This window comes from Haliaeetus albicilla, chromosome W (assembly GCF_947461875.1).
Source record: "Haliaeetus albicilla chromosome W, bHalAlb1.1, whole genome shotgun sequence".
NCBI lineage: Eukaryota > Metazoa > Chordata > Aves > Accipitriformes > Accipitridae > Haliaeetus > Haliaeetus albicilla.
The window spans coordinates 36,585,925-36,612,230 of NC_091515.1; the positions used below are offsets into that span (position 1 = coordinate 36,585,925).

At 48.7% G+C, this 26,306-nt stretch overlaps 1 protein-coding gene across 1 annotated transcript; it reads right to left on the bottom strand.

Annotated features, from left to right (window-relative positions):
- Positions 1-9,133: 9,133 nt before the first annotated feature.
- On the bottom strand, positions 9,134-13,429 carry LOC138683604 (uncharacterized). The gene is given in 6 exon segments (XM_069775590.1): positions 9,134-9,476; positions 10,303-10,407; positions 11,828-11,857; positions 11,859-12,121; positions 12,206-12,272; positions 13,091-13,429. Coding segments are annotated over 6 exon segments (969 nt in total). The 3' UTR covers positions 9,134-9,311.
- Between the last annotated feature and the right edge of the window lie 12,877 nt (positions 13,430-26,306).

Genomic DNA, 26,306 nt, shown 5'->3' on the forward strand with positions numbered 1-26,306 from the left:
GCCGCCTCAGAAGTGGTTGGTACTGAGACACAGCTCCTCTTAGCACCCCGACTACCAGTGCTGGGCTGGATGTTCAAAGGGAGGGTCTCCTCTACACATCACGTGACTGACGCCACGTGGAGTAAGTGGATCGCACTGATCACACAACGGGCTCGCATAGGAAACCCCAGTCGCCCAGGAATTTTAGAAGTAATCACGGACTGGCCAGAAGGCAAAGATTTTGGAATGTCACCAGACGAGGAGGTGGCACGTGCTGAAGAAGCCCCGCTGTATAATAAACTGCCAGAGAATGAGAGGCAATATGCCCTGTTCACTGATGGATCCTGTCGCATTGTGGGAAAGCATCGAAGGTGGAAAGCTGCTGTATGGAGTCCTACACGACAAGTTGCAGAAACTGCTGAAGGAGAAGGTGAATCGAGTCAGTTTGCAGAGGTGAAAGCCATCCAGCTAGCATTAGATATTGCTGAAAGAGAAAAGTGGCCAGTGCTCTATCTCTATACTGACTCATGGATGGTGGCAAATGCCCTGTGGGGGTGGTTACAGCAATGGAAGCAGAGCAACTGGCAGCGCAGAGGTAAACCCATTTGGGCTGCCACGCTGTGGCAAGATATTGCGTCCCGGCTAGAGAATCTGGTTGTAAAAGTACGTCATGTAGATGCTCACGTACCCAAGGGTCGGGCCACTGAAGAACATCAAAACAACCAACAGGTGGATCAGGCTGCCAAGATTGAAGTGGCTCAGGTGGACCTGGACTGGCAACATAAGGGTGAGCTATTTATGGCTCAGTGGGCCCATGATACTTCAGGCCATCAGGGAAGAGATGCAACATATAGATGGGCTCGAGATCGAGGGGTGGACCTGACCATGGACACTATCGCGCAGGTTATCCATGAATGTGAAACGTGCTGCAATTAAGCAAGCCAAGCGGTTAAAGCCCCTGTGGTATGGAGGGCGATGGCTGAAATATAAATTTGGGGAAGCCTGGCAGATTGACTATATCACACTCCCACAAACTCGCCAAGGCAAGCGCTATGTGCTTACAATGGTGGAAGCAACCACCGGATGGCTGGAAACATATTCTGTACCCCATGCCACTGCCCGGAACACTATCCTGGGCCTTGAGAAGCAGGTCTTGTGGCGACATGGCACCCCAGAAAGAATTGAGTCAGACAATGGGACTCATTTCCGAAACAACCTCATAGACACCTGGGCCAAAGAGCATGGCATTGAGTGGGTGTATCATATCCCCTATCATGCACCAGCCTCTGGGAAAATTGAGCGATACAATGGACTGTTAAAGACTACATTGAGAGCAATGGGGGGCGGAACTTTCAAACATTGGGATACACATTTAGCAAAAGCCACCTGGTTAGTCAACACCAGAGGATCTGCCAATCAGAGTGGCCCTGCCCAATCAGAATTTTTACATACTGTAGAAGGGGATAAAGTCCCTGTAGTGCACATGAAAAACATGTTAGGGAAAACAGTCTGGGTTACTCCTGCCTCAGGCAAAGGTAAACCCATTCGTGGGATTGCTTTTGCTCAAGGGCCTGGGTGCACTTGGTGGGTGATGCGAAAAGATGGAGAAGTCCGATGTGTGCCTCAAGGGGATTTGATTTTAGGTGAAAATAGCCAGAATTAAACTGTATGATATTAGTTGCTATATAACCCTGCTACTGTATGTTCTCATTACTATAATTGTTATATGCTATATCCATAGTACTATAGTAAGAATCACTTGGATCAAGCAAGAAAGAACTGTGATAAAACTGAGCAAAGCGCAGTAGAGGTGGATCCAGAACTGACTCCAGCATGCAACAATCCAACGGTGCACACCATCCTCCTGCTGCGCCAAATGTCATCTGCTCGTCACACCGCACTGAAGCCCAATTCTGCTCTACCGACTGAGAGGACTTTGCACCATCCCTCCTGCTCAGACAGACTGGTATGACAGATGGAGCCCAGAGTCAGAAACTAAATGAACTCAACAAACATTTTATGAACATAAAGAACTAAAGAACTGATATCCCTGTGTGTGTATACTTATATATATATATATATCATTGTTCATATGTCTCAAAGGGATGGAAAGGTGGTGATGATTGATCAGAATGTAACTAAAGGTATGGGAACTGAGCATGACGTCAATGGTATAGAATAAGGGGTGGATACTGTCCTGGTTTCAGCTGGGATGTAGTTAACTGTCTTCCTAGTAGCTGGTACAGTGCTATGTTTTGAGTTCAGTATGTGAAGAATGTTGATAACACTGATGTTTTCAGTTGTTGCTCAGTAGTGTTTAGACTACAGTCAAGGATTTTTCAGCTTCTCATGCCCAGCCAGGGCACCTGACCCAAACTGGCCAACAGTGTATTCCATACCATGTGACGTCCCATCTAGTTTAGGAACTGGGAAGTGGGGGGGGCAGGGATTCGCCGCTTGGGGACTGGCTGGGTGTCGGTCGGCAGGTGGTGAGCAATTGCCCTGCGCATCATTTGTACATTTCAATCCTTTTATTACTACTGTTGTCATTTTATTAGTGTTATCATTATCATTATTAGTCTCTTCTTTTCTGTTCTATTAAACCGTTCTTATCTCAACCCAGGAGTTTTACTTCTTTTCCTGATTTTCTCCCCCATCCCACTGGATGGGGGGGGAGTGAGTGAGCGGCTGCGTGGTGCTTAGTTGCTGGCTGGGGTTAAACCACGACATTGGGCTATGAAATTAGTGCAGGACAAAGAACTTTGGGACAGGCCCGTAAAGAGGCAATATGCCAAACTCAGAGACCTCAGACAGTGAAAGAGTTACGAACTTTTCTGGGAATGACAGGGTGGTGCCGATTGTGGATCTATAATTATGGATTGCTTGTTAAACCACTGTATGCGCTAACAGCCACTGAGCAGAAACACCTTGAGTGGAACAAGGAGACCGAACGAGCCTTTGAGCTACTGAAAAAGGCTTTGATGTCGGCCCCGGCCTTGGGACTCCCAGATGTGAGTAACCCGTTTCTTCTTTACTCCCACGAGAAGCAGGGCATTGCCCTGGGAATATTAACACAAAACCTGGGCCCATATCGACGGGCTGTTGCCTACCTCTCTAAGCAGTTAGACACGACTGCAAAAGGTTGGCCTGGATGCCTGCGGGCGGTTGCAGCTGTGATACTAAACATACAGGAAGCCCAAAAGTTTACTCTGGGCCAGAAGATGACTGTTTTAGTGTCTCATACAGTATCAACAGTACTAGAAACAAAGGGTGGACACTGGCTCTCTCCACAAAGATTCCTGAGATATCAAGCTATATTGGTAGAGCAGGATGATGTGGAGATTGTAGTCACTAACATTGTCAACCCAGCTTCTTTTCTCAGCGGGAACACAGGAGAACCGGTACATCATGACTGTTTGGAAACCATCGAAGCAACATACGCAAGTCGCCCAGACCTGAAAGACAGCCCCATGGAAAACAGGGAAACCTGGTTCACAGATGGAAGCAGTTACGTCCTAAATGGTAATCGGCATGCGGGATACACCGTCACCACCAGCCAAGAGGTAATAGAATCAGGGGCTCTGCCCATGAACACCTCTGCACAGAAGGCAGAAATAATTGCTCTAACCCGCGCCCTGGAATTGGCCCAGGGCAAAGTTGTGAACATTTATACAGACTCAAAGTATGCCTTTGGAGTTGTACACACACGGAGCAATTTGGAAGGAGAGAGGACTATTGAATTCCCAGGGAAAAAATATCAAACACGCAGAAGAAATTCTGAAGTTACTGGAAGCTGTCCAGCTCCCTAAGAAAGTAGCGATTATGCATATTAAGGCACACCAGAAAGTGAGCTCAGATTTGGAAAAAGGAAATGGACTGGCGGACAGAGAGGCAAAACAAGTGGCCAGAACAAAGGTAAAAATAGAAGGGGCTTTAATTCCTGATAGACAAATCTCCCTAAAAGGTAAGCCAGAATATACCAAGGAACATCAGAAACTTATTACAGATTTAGAAGGGTCATATAATGAAGAAGGGTGGGCTCATACCCCACAGGGAAAACTAATCATTCCCTCTTGCTTACTGTGGCATTTGATACGGGAGGAGCATAGGAAAAGACATTGGGGGACAGAGGCTCTGTATAAACATTTAATAAGAGAAATTGTGGCTAGAAATTTATATACCACAGTGAGACAAGTGACTCAACAATGCGATCTTTGACTTCAGACTAATCCTAAGAATACCCCCAAACTAGAAATGGGTCAGATTGGAAAAGGCAATGGGCCTGGACAGCAATGGCAAATTGACTTCACAGAACTTCCAAGAAAAGGGGGGTATCGATATTTATTGGTATTAACTGATACCTTTTCAGGTTGGCCAGAAGCATTCCCAACAAGAACGGCTAAAGCCCGGGAGGTAACTAAAATATTAGCGCAAGAAATAATACCACGTTTCGGGGTTCCAGCAACCATGTCCTCTGACAGAGGACCACATTTTGTCTCAAGAATAGTACAACAAATTAGCCGCCATTTGGGTATAGATTGGCAACTTCATACTCCATATCACCCCCAGTCGAGTGGTCAAGTGGAAAAAATGAACCACTTAATCAAACAGCAAATTGTAAAATTGGGACAAGAAGCAAATCTAACGTGGCCTCAGTCTCTCCCTTTAGCCCTTTTGCGTATACGAACAAGACCAAGGGCAAGGGAAGGACTGAGCCCCTTTGAAATGTTATATGGACAACCCTATGAAATACAGAAAGGGGTGTCTGTGCAAGCTGGGGATGAAATTGTGACCTCTTACATGATAGCATTAAGTAAACAGCTCAATAAAATCAGGAAGCATGTGGCTGGGACTCGAGGGAGAGGTTTAGATGGACCTGTACATAATATACAACCTGGGGATTATGTATATGTAAAGTCTCTTACAGGAAAAAACCCTGGAACCACAGTGGGAAGGACCATTCCAAGTACTACTCACCTCCTTTACTGCAATCAGAATCAAGGAACAGAACGCTTGGATTCATCACACCAGAGTGAAAAAGACACCCAAAACTCCATGGAAAGTCACCACAAAACCCAATGGGCACTTAGTTTTTACACGGTAATATGGGCAACCTTGGGGACAAGGAGCGTAACATGGGATGGGAACATGTTTGTTCTGGATATGTTCACGTTTTCAGCTTTTCCCTCACAAAGTACACTAAAATACCCCCTGAGCAGCAAGGAGACCTGTGCACTATAACTAATGAACACTGCTGCACTTATGTTAACCAAAAGAGACAAATAGAAACAGATCTCTCAAATTTGGAAAAAAAAACCCAACTTTTACATTTAATGTCACAAGATGACACTTCATGGGGATTCACTGAGATATGGGAAAAATTAACCTCCTGGTTGCCAAATTGGACATGGTTGAAACAATTGTTTGTCACTGTAATAATGATCATTCTCTTGTCTGTAGTCCTTGGCATAGTGGTTCAATGTAGCGTTTGGTGCTGTAAGAGTACAGGGGACTCTTACAGTGAATGGAAAAAGAATGAGTTGCGACGAAAACTTGAGTCCAACAAATATTTTGAGAGAATAAGGAAACAATGCATTAAAATACTAGAGTTAGATATAGTAAAAGAATTTACTGATTTCTAGAAAAGGGGGGACTGAGACAGGGAACCAAAGAAACCTTAGCCGATATAGTAGATATATGAATGTGAATAAGAATTGTTTAATAATTATCTAGTTTATAATGAAGTTAAAGAAGTTTCAATAGAGGTAGACATGGCCCAAGGGGATGAGAAGTGATGTTTAACGTTTGCATTGTTGAGGCTGGCTAGGACAGGAGATAGTCCCTGATAAGAAGCAGCAGTGGCTCCAAGAACCAGCCAAGACCGACCTTGTGATTTGGACAAATGCCAAGGGACAACTGAGTCTGCACAGAGACAGAAGGTTAAGAGTTCACCGTGAAGAAGACATACAGCCTTCATCTTCACGACCACTAGACCACCACCATAAGGAGGCACTGCGCAAGCGCAGTTGAGAGGAGACTATGGAAATGACTTCCTAGGGCTAATTTTAATATGAAGCGGGGATAGGTAATGCCTATGTATAGGCGTATTGCGAAACTCTATGTATATGTAACACTTGACTGTATAAATTTAGAGTGAACTGCCAAATCAGGCGCGCACGACTTTGGTGGGACTACCCCCCGTGCTGCCCAGCGCTGAATGAACATACCTACTTTACAATCTCACCGATTGTGGAGTCTGTTTTCCGCACGTCAATAGTCTTTCTCGATGGTTTAATCCCTAGCTCATTAGCTTGTCGTTTGTTTAAAACACTAATTTGGGCTCCCGTATCAATTAAAAATTCTAAACTTATCCGTCTTGGACCCACAGGAGTGTGTATACAAGGCTCCTTATCAGCAGACCATTGGCAAGAATCTGCCACGCGCATTGGGCGGCCTGAACCCCAGACCGCAACTTCTAGTTTTTTAGCCCTTCCAACTCCCCTCGCAGTGCCGCGAAAGGGTTCAGTTTCTCTTCCCGAGGGGGCGGGGTTGCTGGCGCTTCCCTTTGGTCCCTAGTTTTCCCCTCCAGCAATTCCACCAGCTTCCGGATGTCGTCAGCGGCCTGCCCGTGCAGCATGGCTCGGGGTGCCCCCAGTGCCAATGCCTTCCGCCAGAGACCATTCCTTCTGGGATCGTAGTTCCGACCCGGCCGACCCCGGGAAGGAGGCTCAGGCTCCCGGGGGGGAGGCCGTTCGGGGCGGCGTTTACGACTGGCTTGCCGGACCTTCCTGTTACCCTCTGCGCCACCGCTCGGCTCCGCCCATCCCATCTCGCGCCCGTGAACTACTATGCTGTGCAGTACTTCCGCCCAGGTCATCCCGTGCGCGGGCGGGTTCTGCTGATTGCGCTCGATAGCCCCCTGAATTCTTTCTCTGAGGGACTGGACGTGTATTTTTAAAGCATCCGGCAGCCCTCTAATAAGGGGTCTAAGGGGTGGCGGGGGTCCACCGGTACAGCCATCGCTATCCCTTGCTGCCCTCTGTCGTACATGGCCTGAACACAGGCCGCCTTTTGCACTCCCTCCGTTACCTCCGACAGTCCCTTTACCCGGATAGTAACAGGTTCTCCTCTCTCCTTGGGGTCCACACCCCCAGCCCAATAGGCTACTCGGGACGTTATCGACTGATCACCCGCCGGTCTGTCACTCAAAAACACTCCCGGTCCCCAGAACCCCCTTGCTTTGTCATCACTCAATAGTATCCGATCTCCCCCAGTTAAAGAAACCCTCCGCAAATACTCAGTTTCGGTTTCGCCCGGCTTGCGTGAAAACTTAGCTTGTAATTCACTGAGTTCGGGTCCCGTCCACCGTCCAAGGGGTCGTGCGGACAGTGGCTCGGGGGTTCCCACCGTGCGGACCTGTGTGCCTTTCTGTTTTAATAAGGGGTTGCACGTCCCTTTCCTCCAAGTCCTCTACCTCTTCAGAGCTGTTTTCATCAGAGTCTCCCCAAATGTCCCCATCCCAACCCTCAGGGTCCGTGCCCGTAATTAACTTTCAGATTTGGGTAACACTGGGGGGCTTTTTTGCTTGTGTGAGCATAATTTCAATCTTTCGTTCTAATAGACGCGCCCGCTCCTTTTCTCGTTTCAGTTCCGCCTTCAAACAACCTATTTCCCATTGCTTTTTAGAATTATCCTTTGCCAGTCTGTCAGAATCGTTATTTTGGTTTTGCGCTTGAATCAAGCAGGCACCTAGGATGGCACACATACTGCCTTTGCCATCTCGACTATTTCCGCGGCATTGTTCTATTCTCTCCATGACCGCTGCTGGGTCGGACCACTTCTCCTTTGCCCATTCCATACCTGGGGGAGAAGGGCTACAGCCGTGCCTCCGTAATAATTCCTCTATTAACGCCATCCTGCCGACTACGCCAATTTAATGTTACGGAGGCTCACGCAATCAAATCCAACAGGTGTTAAAAATCAGATCTATTCTTCAGTAAAAAAGTTAGTTGGAACCACGATATCATTAGTGAACCACAGGCTCAATGATGTAAGGGGAATTAGTACTACACAGCCAACTTGAGAATTCTTAAGGTCTAAAAATGATGGCTCAAAATGCGCATATCGCTCACCTACAAGATGAGGGCTCTCAACCTCGAGGAGTTACCTAGGGCGGCGTCCCGACCCAAGGGGAGAGTCCCTGACTGCAGAACCACTGCTCCGAGGAGGACTGACTCAAAATGTCCTCCCGCGGGGCCCCATTTATACCCTTGTCAAATCTGACCTGTGGTTGGTTTATTCCCCATTGGCCAAAAGGTCAACACTTCCACGTACTGACGCGTGTCGGATTGCTTAGTTCGGCTTTCAACCTGCGGCCTCTAGGGTTTGGGGTTTTTTTCCTCTCCTCCCTGTCCAGAGAAGTTTTGTTTCCTGTCGGGGTGGGTATACCTGCCACACTGGGATGGAGGTAACTTTCCCCATAGCAGCCCTCATAGTGCTGTGCTTTGTAGTTGTAGCTAGAAGGGTGTTGATAACACACCAATGTTTTGGCTACTGCTGAGCAGTGCTCCCACAGCACGGAGGCTGTCTCTCCAACCACCCCCACCCCCAAAGTCCAGTAAGCTGGGGGTGGGCAAGAGGTTGGGAGGGGACAGAGCCAGAACAGCTGACCCAAACTGACACAAGAGATATTCCACTGCGCTATGGAGCACCACAGCTGCCGTTCAGACCGACTCTTTTCTCCTACCATATCCCTCCTCACCAGAAAAGGGATATCAACGGGGCCTTAGCACACAGCCATTGATAAAGCGCTCCAACAGGAGTTGGATGCTTCCACCGCATTGCACTGTGCCGAAACCACCCTTGTACAGCATGCCTGTAGCGTCACATACAGTATTTTCTAAAGTTTTAGCAGCAGCCTACACTGGCTTTACGTACGTTTGCGTACCACTTCCAAAAAGCTAAGAGTTGGCTTCCTGCACGACGCAGGAGACTGCTAAGCGGTTCCAGCATCACGCTTCAAATGACTAGGCAAATCATTATCTGTCTATAGAACGCTGTTAACAGACTGAAACGTTCCACATACTTACACTCCGGGGAGACACCATTTTAACTTGCAGAACTATTTCCCTCAGTAAGACGCACAAGACAGAGGTGATATCCCCACGCTAAATCTTTATTGTGCGACTGCTGCTCAAAGCTTTTATTACCTTCCACAGACACACGTCACAAAAAATTAGACATCAACAGCGGCTACTAGACTGACGGGCAACAGACGAAATCCATTCAGTGGCAATTTGTACACGTGCAGCAACTCTTGCGGTGCAAAAATCTTAGCCAGGCGGCCAGCCCAACTGACGGCCACCCAGAATATGTCGATGTACGTGACAGACAGACTGCCCGCCCTCGGGCCCTTCATCCACAACCATCCGGAATCCATTGGTCAGGCCCAGGTGAGCAGCACGCTTCTTGCCAACAATCATGAAATGCCCAAGAAGCTGGAGAAGGAAGTACAAACCCATAAATAAATAAAATAAAAAGCCACACGCAAAGAGGGGAGAGGGCAGGAAGGGAAGGACTGAGAGCAGAGAACCACCCAGAGAAACCAGGTAGCCAATTCCTAGCAATTCAACCGTTGCGCTTCAAATTACCGTCTGTCCGCCCGCCTGCAACTGACATTTTCCAAGCAAAGCTACAAAGACCGATTATGCACACTGTGTGTGTGTGGGGGTGGGGGGGGTGGGAAGAGCCATGCAATTTTTTTCAAGCTGGACAGTAACGGACTACAAAACGGCCACAGAAGCTAAGTTTGTCTCCGGGTTAAAGCCCCCATTATATCTTCAGGCAACATAAGCAATTCTGGTGGAAAATAAACTTTAGGCTGCCTTTTGCGTGGGTTTACAAAGTCTTTGAACTTGACTTTCACAGCCAAGAGTGAAGCATCCAGCACCTCTCAACCAGCTTTGCCCTTCCTCACCCCTGACCTGCCAAAAACCCCAAGCCCTCTTCTCCGTATTAGAGGAAGTACTACTACTCTTACTCTAAACCACGACGACAGGCATCAGACTGCGCTCCAAAACAACGCTGCATTTTGCACCAGAAGTACATACCCAGGGAGGAGCGTTGCTTTATATCGCTACTTTTAGCCAAAAAGCTCAACTCCATTACAAGCTAGAGGCAAAAGATTATAGCGCCAGAAAACCCACAATAGCCTACTGCGTGTGCCCTATCAAGAGGGAAAGGGGGGGTGGGAGAGAGAGCCTAGTAAATTAGGAACTAATTACAGGTACAGTTTAGCCCACAGAAAGCTTCCGCAGTACTTACAGATTCACCAGAATCTTCTGCGTCAGATAACCCGATAATTGGCTCCTTAGGCGTGACTAGGAAAAGCGTCGGAGCTTGGGGCGAAAGATCACGGAACGCAAGGCGCTGGAGGAAGAGTAAACAGTTAAAACGCAATTGGCTTCAGAGAAAGGCAATAGCTTAAGCAAATCAATACGCCCCACCGAACTCGTACAGAAGCAGATTGCCAGATACCCCAAACGCAAGCCGAAACGTTGATTTTTCTTACACGATATTAATACTCTCTATACACAAAATACAACGTATTTACAGAGCCCCCTCCAGAAGTGCACGCAAGATGATGGGGGCAAGGAGACGGGCCAGTACTTCAGATTAGCGACCTCCAGTATGTTTCAATTTGGGCTGATCGTTTCCTAAGCAGTTTTTCTATTCGATGTGGTCCACCACAGAGGCAGGAGACAAACGGCTTAACTGAACCAGCAAAGAGTTTGGTGAAGTGGAAGATCAGTGGCCGTTCGTTTTCCATGCGACAGGGAGCTCAAGTATTGAACAAAAGCATAATCCCAGGAAGCCTGCAAGCGCCTAGTACGAGCCTGTCTTCTGTATTGCCCATAAACCCTACCTTCAAAAGCAGAAGGCATCCCTAACTGTTAATCTTCAGCATTTTAATAACAAAATTATACGGGATACTAACTTAAAGTTAACATCGTGTAGGCAACGGCTGCATTTTTTTCCCCACAGTCTAAGCAGCTCACTCTAGTTCCTAGCACGTTGTGGTGCACCAGCATCCGCGAACCTCGCAAGCATGCTGTTATCACGGTCCCACTTCAGCACAGAAACAAGATCTGGGAAGCTTTTGCAGCCCGCAGGATGACCGGTTTCTAGCTTTCTGTTAAGAAAAATAAGAAAAGCTGTAATTCTTTGCTTTAATAATCCGGTTTGGGGGTTCAGAACCAAAGCCTAGCACAGCAGAGCTGTGAAATCTCTATAATGCTGTTACGAGGCACAGAGACCTGCATTTCTCCTATGCAGAACTAACTCATTACGGTCGCTACTCTGGTTTCAAGACTATCATCCCACACGAGGCAGGACCACTCCCATCCCTCGGCAGCAAACTTTGCGCGACTTGCAGTGCCAAAGGGATATCAGGCGGCAGACGTCTGCGGCTGCCACCAAGTGCGTTACCGTCAGAGGCTCTCCTCTACGCACGCGCACGCGCGCACGCACACGACGCGGTGGGGCTGGGAACCGAGGCGAGCCGGGCAACACCGGAAACCCGGCACACGTCGCAGCAGCCGGGGGCGGGGGGGGGTACCGAAGAAGCGCGATGTTTTAGGGATGGTGCAGTAGAGAGCGCCACAACCCAGAGAGGCCCCGTCCGTCCCCCGTCCCTCCACCCACCCACCCGCAGCAACGCCGCCACCCGCCCTGCCGCGCTCCCAGGCACCGCGCAACGGGGCCTCGGCTCAGGGTGCCTGCGAGCGCGGGGGGAGGGGGAGGGGGGGGAAGGGAAAAGGAACCGCGCACAGAGCAAAGCCGCGGCTACCTCCTCGTCCTCGTAGATGACGTTGGCGGGGAAGCGCCTTGCCGGTGATCTTTCCGAAGACAGTAGTGGCGCCACCGGGCCGGGCGGCCCGCGCCCCAACAATCTCGCCAACCACGACAACGCCCGTTGTCGCCCCCGCGCTTCCTCCACTCGGCCAGGCCCTCCGCGGCGCCCATTGGGCCGCCAGATCGCCGCCGGCCGATCCCGCGTCTCGATTGGCTGTCTCGCCTGTCGTTGCCGCTTGTCCCCGCCCCCTTGGCGGGTCCGCCCTCGTCGACCTGGCGCTTACCGGGGCTCAGGGAGTTTGCGTGCCCCCGGGGCGCGGAGGGATCCGACCGGGGCGCGGAGGGATCCGACCGGGGCGCGGAGGGATCCGACCGGGGCGCGGAGGGAGACGACGTCGGGCGAGTCCGCGGAGGGATCTGTGCCGTGTAGTGCTGCGACCCTGCGGGCGGGCAACGAGGTCTCAGAAGAGGCTGTTGTAGCTAGAAGTACTATTTCTTGTTATTTATTACCGCATCAAGTCCACCCCAAACGTGCTTGTGGCTTTTTGGTGCTGTTCCCTCCAGTCAAATGACTGCTTTTGCCAGGGCAGGGCAGGCCTTAACTTTTCAGAACATTTCGCAGAACCAACAGAAGTTGCTCTAAATTGTTCCCTGAAAGCCCCGCTTCAGTTGCAGACGTTTCTAAGCTGCACGCCTCCTGGGAGAAAATAAAATACAAAGCCTGTGTTCAGCACTGGTGGCTGGAGGGCTGGAGGGCAGATCAAGATAGGATTTGCGCTAAGCTGGGTAGGAGGCTTTTAGAAAAATAGGCAGTGCCTCCAAAGCTGCCCAAGGGTGGCCTGTGGTGCCCTGCGCCCCCGGGGATAGTGAGCAATTTGATTGGTCTACACAACTGTATTGTAACATACATAAACCCCGCTTTCCTCTATATCGGGCTAAGGATATCCTTAGCCTTCTTTGCGGCAAGGGCACGTTGTCGGCTCATGTTCAACTTGGTGTCCACCAGGAGCCCCCCGCGTCCTTTTCTGCAAAGCTACTTTCCAACCAGTCGGCCTCCAGCATATACCGGTGCATGGGGTTGTTCCTCCCCAGGTGCAGGACTTGTGTACGTTCAGGTTCCTCAGGTGGTCTCAAACCGGATCGTTTCCTACAATGGGAGGGACTTTGTTCCCCCAGTCCCTGCCTTGAGGTTCAGGGACTTGAGAGATGTGGGAACAGTGGTTGCCAGCGAAAAGGGAGGAAAAGAGTCGTTGAGTACCTCAGCCTTCTCCATGTCGGTTGTCACTAGATCTCCCGTCTTCTTTATCGGAGGGGGGTGGGGGTGGCGTACGTTTTCTTTACTCTTCCTTTTCTGACCAACGCACCTGTAGAAGCCCTCCTTATGATTCTTCACATCCCTTGCCAAATTCAGCTCCAGCTGTGCCTTAGCTTTCCTGATCCCATCCCTACACACCCGGGCAGCATCCCTATATTCTTCCCAGGATGCGTGTCCCCGCTTCCACTGCCTATGCATTTCCTTCTTGCGCTTCAGCTCGACCAGAAGGTCCTTCCCCAGCCACGCTGGTCTCCTGCCTTCCTTGCCTGATTTCTTACGCATGGGGATCGAGAGCTCTTGTGCGCTAAGAAAAATGTCCTTAAAGAGCTGCCAGCTCCCTTCTGCTCCTTCTGCACAGTGGCTTCCAACTCTTCCAACTCAAGACCCTCTTGCCCCGCTTGGTGAGGTGAATCCCATCAGCTCCCAACAGACCCGGCTTCTCAAAGGTAGATCCACAATCATAGAAGCCAAAACTTTGAGCATGGCACCAGCTACGCAGCCAGGCATTCACCTGTTCAATTCGTCTCCTCCTTCCTGGACCCCTTCCTCTGACTGGGAGGATAGAGGAGACCACCGCCTGTGCTCCCGATCCGTTTAACATTGCTCCGAGGGACATATAGTCTCTTGGGAGGGTTCTAAGTTGCCTCGCCAGACCCTACGCGGAATAGTAGGAGCGGATGATAATCCACAGGGTTCACCAGGCTCAGCAGCCTCTCAGTGACCCTGTCCTGGTTTCAGCTAGGATAGAGTTAATTGTTTTCCTAGTAGCTGGTACAGTGCTATGTTTTGAGTTCAGTATGCGAAGAATGTTGATAACACTGATGTTTTCAGTTGTTGCTCAGTAGTGTTTAGTCTCAAGTCAAGGACTTTTCAGCTTCTCAAGCCCAGCCAGCAAGAAGGCTGGAGGGGCACAAGAAGTTGGCACAGGACACAGCCAGGGCAGCTGACCCAAATTGGCCAACAGGGTATTCCATATCATGTGATGTCACATCTAGTATATAAACTGGAGGGAGTGGGGGCAGGGGGATCGCCGCTCGGGGCTAACTGGGCATCGGTCGGTGGGTGGTGAGCAATTGCATTGTGCATCACTTGTATATTCGAATCCTTTCATTATTAGTATTCTCATTTTATTAGTGTTATCAATATCATTATTAGTTTCTTCTTTTCTGTTCTATTAAACCGTTCTTATCTCAACCCACGAGTTTTACTTCTCTTCCCGATTGTCTCCCCCATCCCACTGGGTGGGGGGGTGTAGGTTTCGGCGTTCGGAAGATCTCGCGATGTCACGGAAAGTTAGAGGGTTAGTCGCAGCCTTATGATGTGTCTGTAATCCCGCCTACCCTTGTTAGTATAAAAGGAATTGACTGCGCAATAAAAGGCGGAAGTTGGCGCTCACACTGTGTGTGTTATCTGTCTCTTTCCCTGGTCTGGGGGGTGATCAGTGATCTAATCGTGGCACCTTGATATGCGGCGAACGCTACATAATGGTGACCCCGACGTGATCGGTCGCACTAGGCGACGACGGGACTTGCGCAAGTGATTCAGGTGTTGAAAGTGTTGGCTGATGAGGTGGGTGCTCACGGAACGATTAGGAGGGGCCCCACGGGCGAATGCATCCAATGGGTGCTGCGCCGGGGGGGGATGGGCTCTCCCAAAGAAGTATTAAGTCCCCCAAATTGGGGAGAGATTCGGGAACTGTTGCTCCAGTCGGCGCTTGCGGGTGAGCGCGGAGCTGCGGAACGATTACAAGCGTGGGGGAGAGTGGAGGAGGTAGTTACGGCAGGACGGAAAGCTGGGGAGTGTTGGTCGGCGGCGCGAGCTGTTTTGTTTGCGGATGAAGCGCCGCCTCAAAAACAAGGGGGGGCAATGCCCCCAGGGACAGTGAGTCAAACTCAGACGGAGTGGGCGGCTGTGGAGCGGGGCTCACAGAGCGGTCCATCTCCGACTGAGAGCGTGGACGCGGAGGGTGCGGCAGAGACGGAGGTTTTTCCTGTAGGGACAGTACCAGCGGGGACGGACGAGCCCCCTCTGCGGTGTCCATGGGGGGAGTTACGGCGGGAGGTTCGGAAGGATTTGGAGGAATGCCTCTTGGACTGGGATCCAGGCGGGGACGTTAAGGGAGATTTGTACCGTTAGTTGAGAGAGTGGGAGGAACGGCCACCTGCGGAGGGGATAACTGGGAGGCAGCGGGGGTTGGAGACTGTGGCAGAGGAGGAAACACCCCCCCGCGGGGGAAATCAGGCGCCCTTGCCGGGAGAGCGGACGGAGCCTCCTGAGCCTATGCCTGCTGAGCCGTCAGCTGCGCCCCCTCCGGCGCTTCCTCCGCCCCCTCCCTCCTCCCTTCCTTTCCGCCCCCCCCTCCGCCGCCTTGCAGCGGCGCGTGTCAGCCGGCCATGGAATGGCCGCCGCCAGGCGCGGCCGCGGCCGGCCCCTGGGCAGAACCATCCGCCCCCCTGCCACCGCCCTTTCATCCATCCCGCCTCTCGGAACCAGAGACGGTGAAACCAACTGCGCCCGCGATAGACGCGGAGCCGCCTGCAGTAGCCTCTGCAGACGAGAGGGAGAGGCATTGGAGAAGAGTAAAAAAAAAAAAAAAAGGGAGGCGTTTCACTGGAAAGTCCTTGAGAAATTGAAGACTTTGTCCCAATGGCAACTGGGAGGGCACCAGCGGGTGCTGGAGCCACTGATCCGACAGATTCTGACCAATAGAGTATTACACTTTAGAGGACTAGTGGACATTGAGTCCTTCAGAGAGGTTTTTAGAACAACATGCCTTATTGTATATAGAACTTGCTTTAGGTAAAAAGTGTGTTAAGCATAATTTGATTAAACATAGTGTGATTACGGGAAGACAGTGTGGGGTAAACGTAAAAGTTAGTTTAAGCCAAAATTAGGGGTAAGGTCTATTTCCATTAATAACCTGGGAACGAGGTTGATTGTGTTTCCACAGATGCAGGCCCACGATGGACTCCTGTTGAATTTGCATGACCATCATCATCTGGAGCATCATAGATGGTGTGGCAATATGAATACCACCTCAGTCAAAAACTAATGTATAGGTCACCTTGGTTAACATAACAGGTCAAGATTCTCTGTGCACCGCAACCGCATCATAAAGCCCATGAACCAATAGACAAGATGGCTATGACTCGTGCAGCGCGCCTGGCCAGCGAGCGCATGCGTCATAGATTGCAACTGAGGCAGACTTGGCACCCGCTGGCCACGTGTGCCAAAACCCGTTCCTCTGCAAATGTATAAATACCGGGATTTTCCGAAGAGCATCGGGCTGGTGTACGGTGAGGCCATCATTGCCTCTGTGGGGACGCCCACGGAAAGCTGGCACGTACCGATTGCTGGGCTGAGTTCACGGAGCAAGATGACACAAGAATGTATGGATGGTTCATCTTCCTCATAGTCCTCATGGTTTGGGTCATTAGGGGTAATGGGTTGGCTCAAAGAATTATGGGCATTATTGTAGTTATTGTGATTTTAGTTATTGTAATAATTTTGTTTAGCTTGTTAAGTAAAAATGGCATCCCTCATAATAGCACCGGCCAGGCCATTGTAGAACGAGCACATCGAACCTTAAAGGCCTTACTCGATCGGCTTAGGGAGGGGGAGCAGGAGGAGCCCTCCTGGTTACAGGAAAACACACCTGCTCTCCATACACAGCGTCTTCTGTTAACTGGGTTAACTTCATTAAATCAGACAGTTCGAGGGGACTTGGAAGAGACGGTGGCGCAACGACACTTTACGAACATGGAAGAGAAAGGTCCCTACCCATTGGTCCGCGTATGTGACCTTCAGACACGCCAATGGGATGGGCCGTTTGAGTTGCGTTGTCTTGGGCGAGGGTATGCCTGTGTACAGACACCTGAAGGGCTACTGAAATGGGTTCCTAGTCGTATGATTCGTCCTGCCTTAACCTCGTAGTGTTTGAGTGTTTTTCCTACAGGTCGCTGTCATCCTTTCCTGGCTTGTGACACCTTGGGTATCCGCTACAAACTTCTGGCAGTGGATGCAAAGCCAACTGGGGGACCCTGATGTGTATCTGGACGACATCCCTCTCAGAGTCCATCAATACGTGCCTTTATGGGATCTGGCTGTCAGAGCTCGCAGCCAGGAATCCAGGTGCCTCAGACATTAAGCCAATATCAGCGCACCAATGATAAACTTTATAGAGTAATAGAAGTAATTCTTTCCAAGCCTCATGATGTACCTGTATAACTTTCAATCTACCTCCTGTGTGAATTTCTATAAAGGAGCTCTTTGCTCTGCAGGGTAAATGGGACATTTACGGGTGTTTAAGATAGAGTGTTTCAACTTAGTTGTAGAAATATGTATATACTCATAGTACTTTACTTAGTTATTTCTTGGTGTGGAATTGTTCATAACAATAGAGGCCAACTCGTCATAGAGAGGGGGGAGATGTAGGGTTCGGCGTTCGGAAGATCTCGCGATGTCACGGAAAGTTAGAGGGTTAGTCGCAGCCTTATGATGTGTCTGTAATCCCGCCTATCCTTGTTAGTATAAAAGGATTTGACTGCGCAATAAAAGGCGGAAGTTGGCGCTCACACTGTGTGTGTTATCTGTCTCTTTCCCTGGTCTGGGGGGTGATCAGTGATCTAATCGTGGCACCTTGATATGCGGCGAACGCTACAGGGGGGAGTGGGTGGGCAGCTGCGTGGTGATTGGTTGCTGGCTGGGGTTAAACCACGACAGTCCATTTTGGCGCCCAACATGGGGCAAGAAAGGTTGAGAGAACGACAAATCTGACCAGAGCTTGTTAAAACAAATTTGTTATAAGCATTCATTATATTGGTCTAATACTCGCTGGTCACTGTGTTGATTTATGTGTTCTTAGAGTTGTTGCTCTGGTTTTTAAAGTTCTGTTATGTATCACCTCGCCTGCTGTATGTAGTCCCTTTTCTGCTGCTTATCATCCGTGGGAAGTGGATTAAGGTTTTCGCTTTGATGTATTGTATAACACTGGTTTATGGTATGATAAAGTCATCGGTTGTGGGATTAATCCTGTATTTGCACTTAGCATTGTCACCTTTATACTCCAGGAGCTATCTGTGGGAAACTATTAATAATTATACCATTTACCTTTCCTCTATGGAAAGCCAGTCTATGGGTGGGGTACCTTTCTTCCCCTCTCCTTTCTCCTTCAGTCCAGTTACAATGGCTTTTGAGAATTTTGAAAAATTTGAATACCCTTGGGATGTTGAGACCAGCACAGTCCTCGCCGTACTGCTAGGAATTAGCATACTTCTGAATGTGGTTCAGCTCTTGTTTAAGGTTAAACAACTATTTAAGGAGATCACCCAGAGATCTGCCCCAAGGCTCGATAATTATGAGTGGCAGGGTGTGTGGGGTAGTATGGGCAAGTACTTAGAAAAGTGGGCACCTCCAGTGTTTTGGAAATTCACCCCTGAACAAGTGCAGAATCCAGAAGAACTAGTAAAATATTTGGAAAAGGTATGCTGTCACCCCAGCAGCTCCAGAGAGATACAAATCACTGCAACGTGCTGGGGCCTGGCCCATGCCTATCGAGCCTTGTTCGACACCACTCAGTACCCTCAAGGGGAAGAGAAGGTCTCTAGACCTAACAACAAAACAATGAGCGCCGCAGCCACCCAAACCTCAGCAACGGGCGCCGTGGCCCCTCCAGCCCTGGCGACGAGCACTGCGGCTACCCAAACCTTGGCAACGGGCACTGTGGTCCCTCCAGCCCCAGTGACAAGCACTGCTGCTATCCAAAACCCGGCGACAGACACTGTGGTTATCCAAAACCCGGCGAGCGGTACTGCAACTGAACCAGCGGACCAACCTGCACCAGTATCAGTTGCCCCCATACAGAAGAAGAAATATACAAAAAAATCAGTTCGCTTAGCGAAGGAGGGAGATGAGCCAGGGTCATCACGGGAACCGGAGGAAGAGGCAGAACCAGAGGTAATAACCCGGTCCCTATCCTTGAGTGAGCTGCGGGATATGCGAAAAGATTTCGGCCGCCATATAGGTGAGCATATTATCACCTGGCTCCTCCGATGCTGGGACAATGGGGCTAATAGCTTGGAATTAGAAGGTAGGGAAGCCAAGCAGCTGGGATCGCTTGCCAGGGAAGGTGGCACTGACAAGGCAATTGGAAAAGGGACACAAGCCATCAGCCTCTGGAGGCGACTCCTGTCAAGTGTGAAGGAAAGGTACCCCTTTAAGGAAGATGTTATATGTCAATCAAGCAAGTGGACCACCATGGAAAAAGGTATTCAATATCTGAGGGAATTAGCTGTGCTAGAGACGATTCATCATGACCCGGACAATCCACAATTACCCAAAGATCCAGACGAAGTCCAATGCACACGACCCATGTGGCGGAAGTTTGTACGGAGCGCACCATCATCCTATGCCAACTCACTGGCGATAATGACCTGGAAAGACGAAGAGGCACCGACAGTGGATGAAGTGGCTCGCCAACTCCGTCAATACAAAGAAAATCTCTCCTCCTCCCTACAAGCCTGCATTTCGGCTGTGGAGAAGCTGTCCGAGGATTTCCAGCAATTCAAAGAGGATATGTCCTATTCCCCACTTGTAAGGACCAATGTCTCAGCTATTAGGAGTGAGTGTTCCTCTGCCCAAGAGAGAGAATATAGAAGGTACACACCGCGAGGTGCCCTGTGGTTTTACCTATGTGATCATGGAGAGGACATGAGGAAATGGGATGGAAAACCTACCTCGGTCCTAAATGCACGGGTACATGAGTTGTTGTATTGGCTTTGTGTGGCAAGGTTTTGGTAGCGGGGGGGGTTACAGGGGTGGCTTCTGTAAGAAGCTGCTGGAAGCTTCCCCTGTGTTCAAGAGAGCCAATACAAGCCGGCTCTGAGACGGACCCGCCGCTGGCCAAGGCCGAGCCAATCAGCGATAGTGGTAATGCCTCTGTGATAACATTTTTAAGAAAGAAAAAAAGTTGGGACAGACAGAAACGGCAGCTGGAGAGAGGAGTGAGAACATGTAAGAGAAACAACCCCGCAGACACCAAGGTCAGTGAAGAAGGAGGGGGAGGAGATACTCCAGGCGCCGGAGCAGAGATTCCCCTGCAGCCTGTGGCGAAGACCATGGTGAGGCAGGCTGTCCCCCTGCAGTCCATGGAGGTCCATGGTGGAGCAGATATCCACCTGCAGCCCATGGAGGACCATGGTGGGGCAGATATCCACCTGCAGCCCATGGAGGACCCCGGTGGGGCAGATATCCACCTGCAGCCCTGGCAGGACCTGTGGATCTGTGGAGAGAGGAGCCCACGGAGCAGGTTTTCTGGCAGGACTTGTGACCCCGTGGGGGACCCATGCTGGAGCAGTGTGCTCCTGAAGGACTGCACGCCATGGAAATGACCTATGCTGGAGCAGTTCATGAAGAACTGCAGCCCGTGGGAAGGACCCACGTTGGAGAAGTTCGTGGAGGACTGTCTCCCATGGGAGGGACCCCACGCTGGAGCAGGGGAAGAGTGTGATGAGTCCTGCCCCTGAGGAGGATGAAGCGGCAGAAAATAATGTGTGATGAACTGACCGTAAACCCCATTTCCCCGTCCCCCTGCACCGCTGGGGGTGTTGGTAGAGAATCCGGGAGTGAAGCTGTGCCCGGGAAGAAGGGAGGGGTAGAGGGAAGGTGTTCTGAGATTTGGTTTTATTTCTCATTACCCTACTCTGGTTGATTGGTAATAAATTGAGTTAATTTTCCCCAAGCTGAGTCTGTTTTGCCCATGATGGTAATTGGCGAGTGATCTCTTCTGTCCTTATCTTGACCCGCAAGCTCTTTGTTATATTTTCTCTCCCCTGTCCAGCTGAGGATGGGGGAGTGATAGAACGGCTTTGGTGGGCACCTGGCTGTAGGGTTCGGCGTTCGGAAGATCTCGCGATGTCACGGAAAGTTAGAGGGTTAGTCGCAGCCTTATGATGTGTCTGTAATCCCGCCTACCCTTGTTAGTATAAAAGGAATTGACTGCGCAATAAAAGGCGGAAGTTGGCGCTCACACTGTGTGTGTTATCTGTCTCTTTCCCTGGTCTGGGGCTGACCAGTGATCTAATCGCGGCACCTTGATATGTGGCGAACGCTACACCTGGTGTCCAGCCAGGGTCAACCCACCACAGGGGTGGATACTGTCCTGGTATCAGCTGGGATAGAGTTAATTGTCTCCCTAGTGGCTGGTGTAGTGCTATGTTTGAGTTAGGTATGAGAAGAATGTTGATAACACTCATGTTTTCAGTTGTTGCTGAGTAATGTTTGGTCTAGAGTTGGGGATTTTTCAGCTTCTCATGCCCAGCCAGCAAGAAAGCTGGAGGGGCACAGGAGGTTGGCGCAGGGCACAGCCAGGGCAGCTGAACCAAAGTGGCCAACAGGGTATTCCATACCATGTGACATCACATCTAGTATATAAACTGGGAGGAAGGGGGGCGGGGGGAATCACCACTTGGGGTCTGGTTGGGCATCGATCGGTGTATGGTGAGCGATTGCGATGTGCATCATTTGTGTGTTCCAGTCCTTTTGTTGTTGCTGCTGTCATTTTATTGGTGTTAGCATTGTCATTGTTGGTTTCTTGTTTTCTGTTCTATTGGGCCGTTCTTATCTCAACCCGCGAGTTTTGCTTCTTTTCCTGATTCTCTCCCCCATCCTACTGGGTGTGGGGGGAGTGGGTGGGTGGTTGCGTGGTGCTTGGTTGCTGGCTGGGGTTGAACCACGACAGCCTTCAGTAGTGACCTGCTTCTGCCAGCCAATGAGGAAGGGGACTTGGTTGTCTGTGTTATGTGGTTTATGTGCATTCTATACATAGGTGCTGTTGAAGGCAGTGACAGGTGTCTGGCAGTTTTTGTAGGCAGCCATGTCAGCGTCTGGTTGTGTGTGTCTCTGGGTTACATGCTCAGCTTCACTATTGGTTGAATGTGCAAATAGGAAAGCAGCAGCCATGTCCTTCAGTCTGGGCAGAGACCCCAGGTCCCTGGGCTGGGCTCTAGCATCCAGACAGGAGGAATCCCCAGGCCCTGGAGCTCCTGGAGGTGGTGGCTGCCTATAACATCCCTAAACAGTACTAACATTTACCATAGTACCATAAAAATCTTTATCTTCTTAGCTACAGCTGTAAGTTGTAAAATTGTTGGCATTCAACACAATTACAATACTGTTTTAGAAAATGTTATTACATTTCTTATATAATCTAGGAAGAGGCTTTACCTCTGGCAAGTCTTCCATATACCATGCAGTTTTACCTGTAAGAGTTGAAGGCAGCCCACTTTAGTGCTTTAATTAACATTTAAAAGGTATTGTACACTGTTGGCCCATGTGAATTACTTTATTAATGAATTGGGTCTATTGAAAATAGCTAGCTGTTCCCTATCTACAGGCAGAGGAAATGTTGTGCATGAGGGGCACCATTTAATTAAAGTCTTGTTGGTCAGTTCCAGCATTACATAGTGATTTAATCCTCCTACTTCTGCAGTACGAACTAATGAATTTCAGCCTGGCTTGTGTGTCAACAACCTATCGATCTACACACACAAAATGTATGTGCAAGAGCTATAGCCCCCTGCAGCAAAAATTATACAATCTCAGGTTTCTGTACAGCTGTGCAAGCATGGGCTTAGCTTACTTTTTTATGTTCCTAGGGAAATACCCCTGCCTAAGTAGCACATATGTGCCCATCGTTATCAAGTACAATTCTGCTCTGACACCATAACCAGCTTACTACCTGCAAAGGAGAAAAATACACACAAAATAACCCCAAAACCAAGCCATCAGCCAATTTCTCTACATCCTATTAGAAACTGAGGGATGACTTGTACAGAAATCTAAGTAATTGCTTACAGAACAATTCCTTTACAAATAGCTTCTGAAGTAGATTAAGCCCTCATGAGGTCAGAAAGAAAACCTTTACTGAAGTTCAGGGACATCATGAAACAGAAAGCAGTAGAAATATGTCACTAGCTTCTTGTGACTAGTAACAATAGCATCCCACCAGTAACAAATTCCTATTGGTTCCACTTTCATTGGAAGATGTGGTGACATGCACAGATGTCATGGTTAGTGGCCTGACTGTGCCATCATTGGGGTCACTGTTTTGTCCTTAGGAGGTGAGGTGGCTAATCACCAGGTTGCTGTCACTTAATTATGAGCAGATCACAGTTCAGACATTAAAGGGGGTTTTGGAGGCCTAGGACAAAAGGTGATGCTCTTAAATATGGCGCTCATACTCTGATGCAGACCCATGTCTCATTAATTTCTCAGTATCAGGATTGGCTGAAGTCCTTAGGCCTCCAGTAGGCCAATTCATAGCCTTTCCCCTCCTGACATACTGAAGGTAGAGGATGTAGCTGTTTCTGGAGCAGCAGCTGTTGCTGGTAGACAGCTCAAGTTGTCCAAGCAGCCCTTATAGATTACAAGGCTCTTGGTGTGTCCAGGCAACCTATGGGGTCAATGCTTTTTCCAAGCTGCAAGTAGCAAAGTTAGCACTGTTGCTATAAGTCATTAGGGCAGTAGGATCAACACCTTATCTCCTGACTTGAGTATGATTCACATAGCAGTATGGGCACAGGCTAGGTACTGAGTTTTCACATTTATGGCATTTACTAAAATGAGTTTGCATATCTGGGTTAGAGGCACTTTTCCAAAGCATTTTTAGCTCAAGTCTGTAACTGTGTAGCCCTGTAATACAGTATTGCTATTGCTAGTAACAGGCCATAAGCTTTATACCGAGTTTGCAAGGCCTCAGGACAGGCATGTCAGGCCTCCTCTGTCTGAAATTTTCTTGACCTGGCTACAGCTTTGTTTTACTTAGTTTAGCTGTGACAGCCCTTTCTCTAATTGACTACATGTCTATGACCAAGTTGTTTTACTGTTATCTTTGTGTGATACAACCATAGTTTTATACAGATAGCAATAAGAAGCAGTTGTTCTAGGTCAAATGAGATATTTACAACTAACACAATGATGTAGAGAAATATAGGCCCGGTATGACAGCAGAGGCCTCCAAGAAGTGGAGACAGAGGATGCGGCATAGAGGTATACACGCATGGGATGATAAAACATGGGGCACGTGCTGGCACTGGAGATCCTACAGCTATAAACAACTCACCTATGGTCACTTAAAAAACCTGCAGACCTGGAGCTGAACAAAACTAGTTTCAGGGGTAACAAAGAGAACAAAGAAATAATATCTAACATACATAAGTGGCAAGATATATAGTAATTTTAGATGTTAGCTGGAGCTGCAGAACAATGAAGAAGTAAGGTATAAAAACACGTTAGCGAATGTATAAAAGTGATCATGAGGGAATACTAGAGGGAGGAAGAAGAAACCATCAACATGAACATTGTATTTCTCCTGGTAAAGGACTCTAGCTGCTGACAACTCGCTATAACACCCCCCCTCCCACCACCAACACCAGCATCTGACCTTAGGGCTCAGAGATGCATTGAAAAGGTGAGCATAACACCAGGAAGAGGTGTAGAAACTCTGTGTGTGTGTGTGTGTTGCACTTAATTCTATTATTACAACTTTTTCCTATATAAGTACTCTAGCTGCATTATTATTCTCTGTTTATTTTTCCTGTAATAATTAGATCTAGACTAATGATAATGGTTCAATTAGACTGTTAAGATTTCCATTATACTAAAAATAAGTTATTACATTTACATAATTTAAATAAAAATATATTATATATTAAACATATATAAAAATAATACATACATATATGAAAATAAAAGTTGTGCTTCCTCTTTAGCCATAAACAAGATTTTGAATGTAACAAGTCCAAGAGCTAGAAATTGCATTCTATTCCTTCCCCTGCCTGAAGAGAATTGACCCACTGATAAGGCAAATGCTCCTATCAGTCACATGGGCGTAGCTGACTATAAACTCATCAATGGTAATTTGGAAAAGGAATTTGGCTTGCAAAATTTCATTCTGACCAGGTGGAATATGCAGAGAGTTCTGAACTCATCTATATTTTGACCTCTAATCTGTAAGAACCCAAAATAAGAATTCCACTTGAGACAAGGATCAAGTAAATAGTTGCCTTCATGAAATAAAGGCCATAACACTTATGGGAAGAACTAGCCCAAGGAGCCTGCTCCAAGAGCTCCTTTCTTGATGAAACCATTTTTCCCAATTTTCAGGGTGTAGAATGATTGCTGGAGGTGATTTATTGATATGTCCCCCTCTTAAGGGAAGGTAAACCTCCAGGGTGGAATGCAGTGGATATGCAAGAAATCTGTTCCATAATAATTCCCTAAGCAACATAACCTGCAACCTTAGATGTTACCAGCACCAGGGGAGCTTGGTATGCTGACTCTGAGAAACAACACAGAGGGTGGAGCAGAGTGGAGACACCGCGGCCAGGCTCTGTGATATCACCGCAGGGATGGGGAACTGGAACTACTGGAACAAGAATGGAAGGTCCCTGCATTGAATCCACCGAAGCAAGGAAGTGAAAGAATGGGGTTCAGTCAATGCTATTGTCTTACATCTGATTTATATCATAAGTGCCCAGTTCTGGAGTAGTGACATGCTAAATCATGTTCTCTGGGTGAACTTTGACTCATTATAATCTCATTATAATACCAAAACACACCTCCATCCCAAAAGCTACCTGCCTCCAAGGTGCAACTGCCCCTCACTGAGCATGCGCTCTGAATTTCTCTAGCATATACCTTTAAAAGTAAAGCGAGGAGATTTTATACCAATCATAATAAAGGTATGTATGACTAGAGTCACTCAAGCTCCACCTAAAAATAAGAAAATAGTATAAAAGGGCTTAAGAGAGGAGGAATGCTAGGGAAGACACCATCATAGACAAGTTGGGAGGACATTGCTGACTTCTGGGATCAGTCGACAGGCTGAACCTCTCTTCCTCCCCATAGGGATGCCTATTGGGTAAGATTCAAACCCTCGGTCATACCGAGTGCTTCCCTGGGAAACTTAGAAATCTCTATAGAGTTTTTCCATAATTTAGTGTGCTTGTAGTCAACTGTATTATTATTTGCACGTGCTTTGCAGACAGTGTATTTATCACTGGCAATCCAAAAGAACCTGTACTCCTGTCACTTTAATAAACTGTACTATTCATTAATCTAGCCATGACAGTTTGTTGAACGTGACCAAACTCCTTAAGTC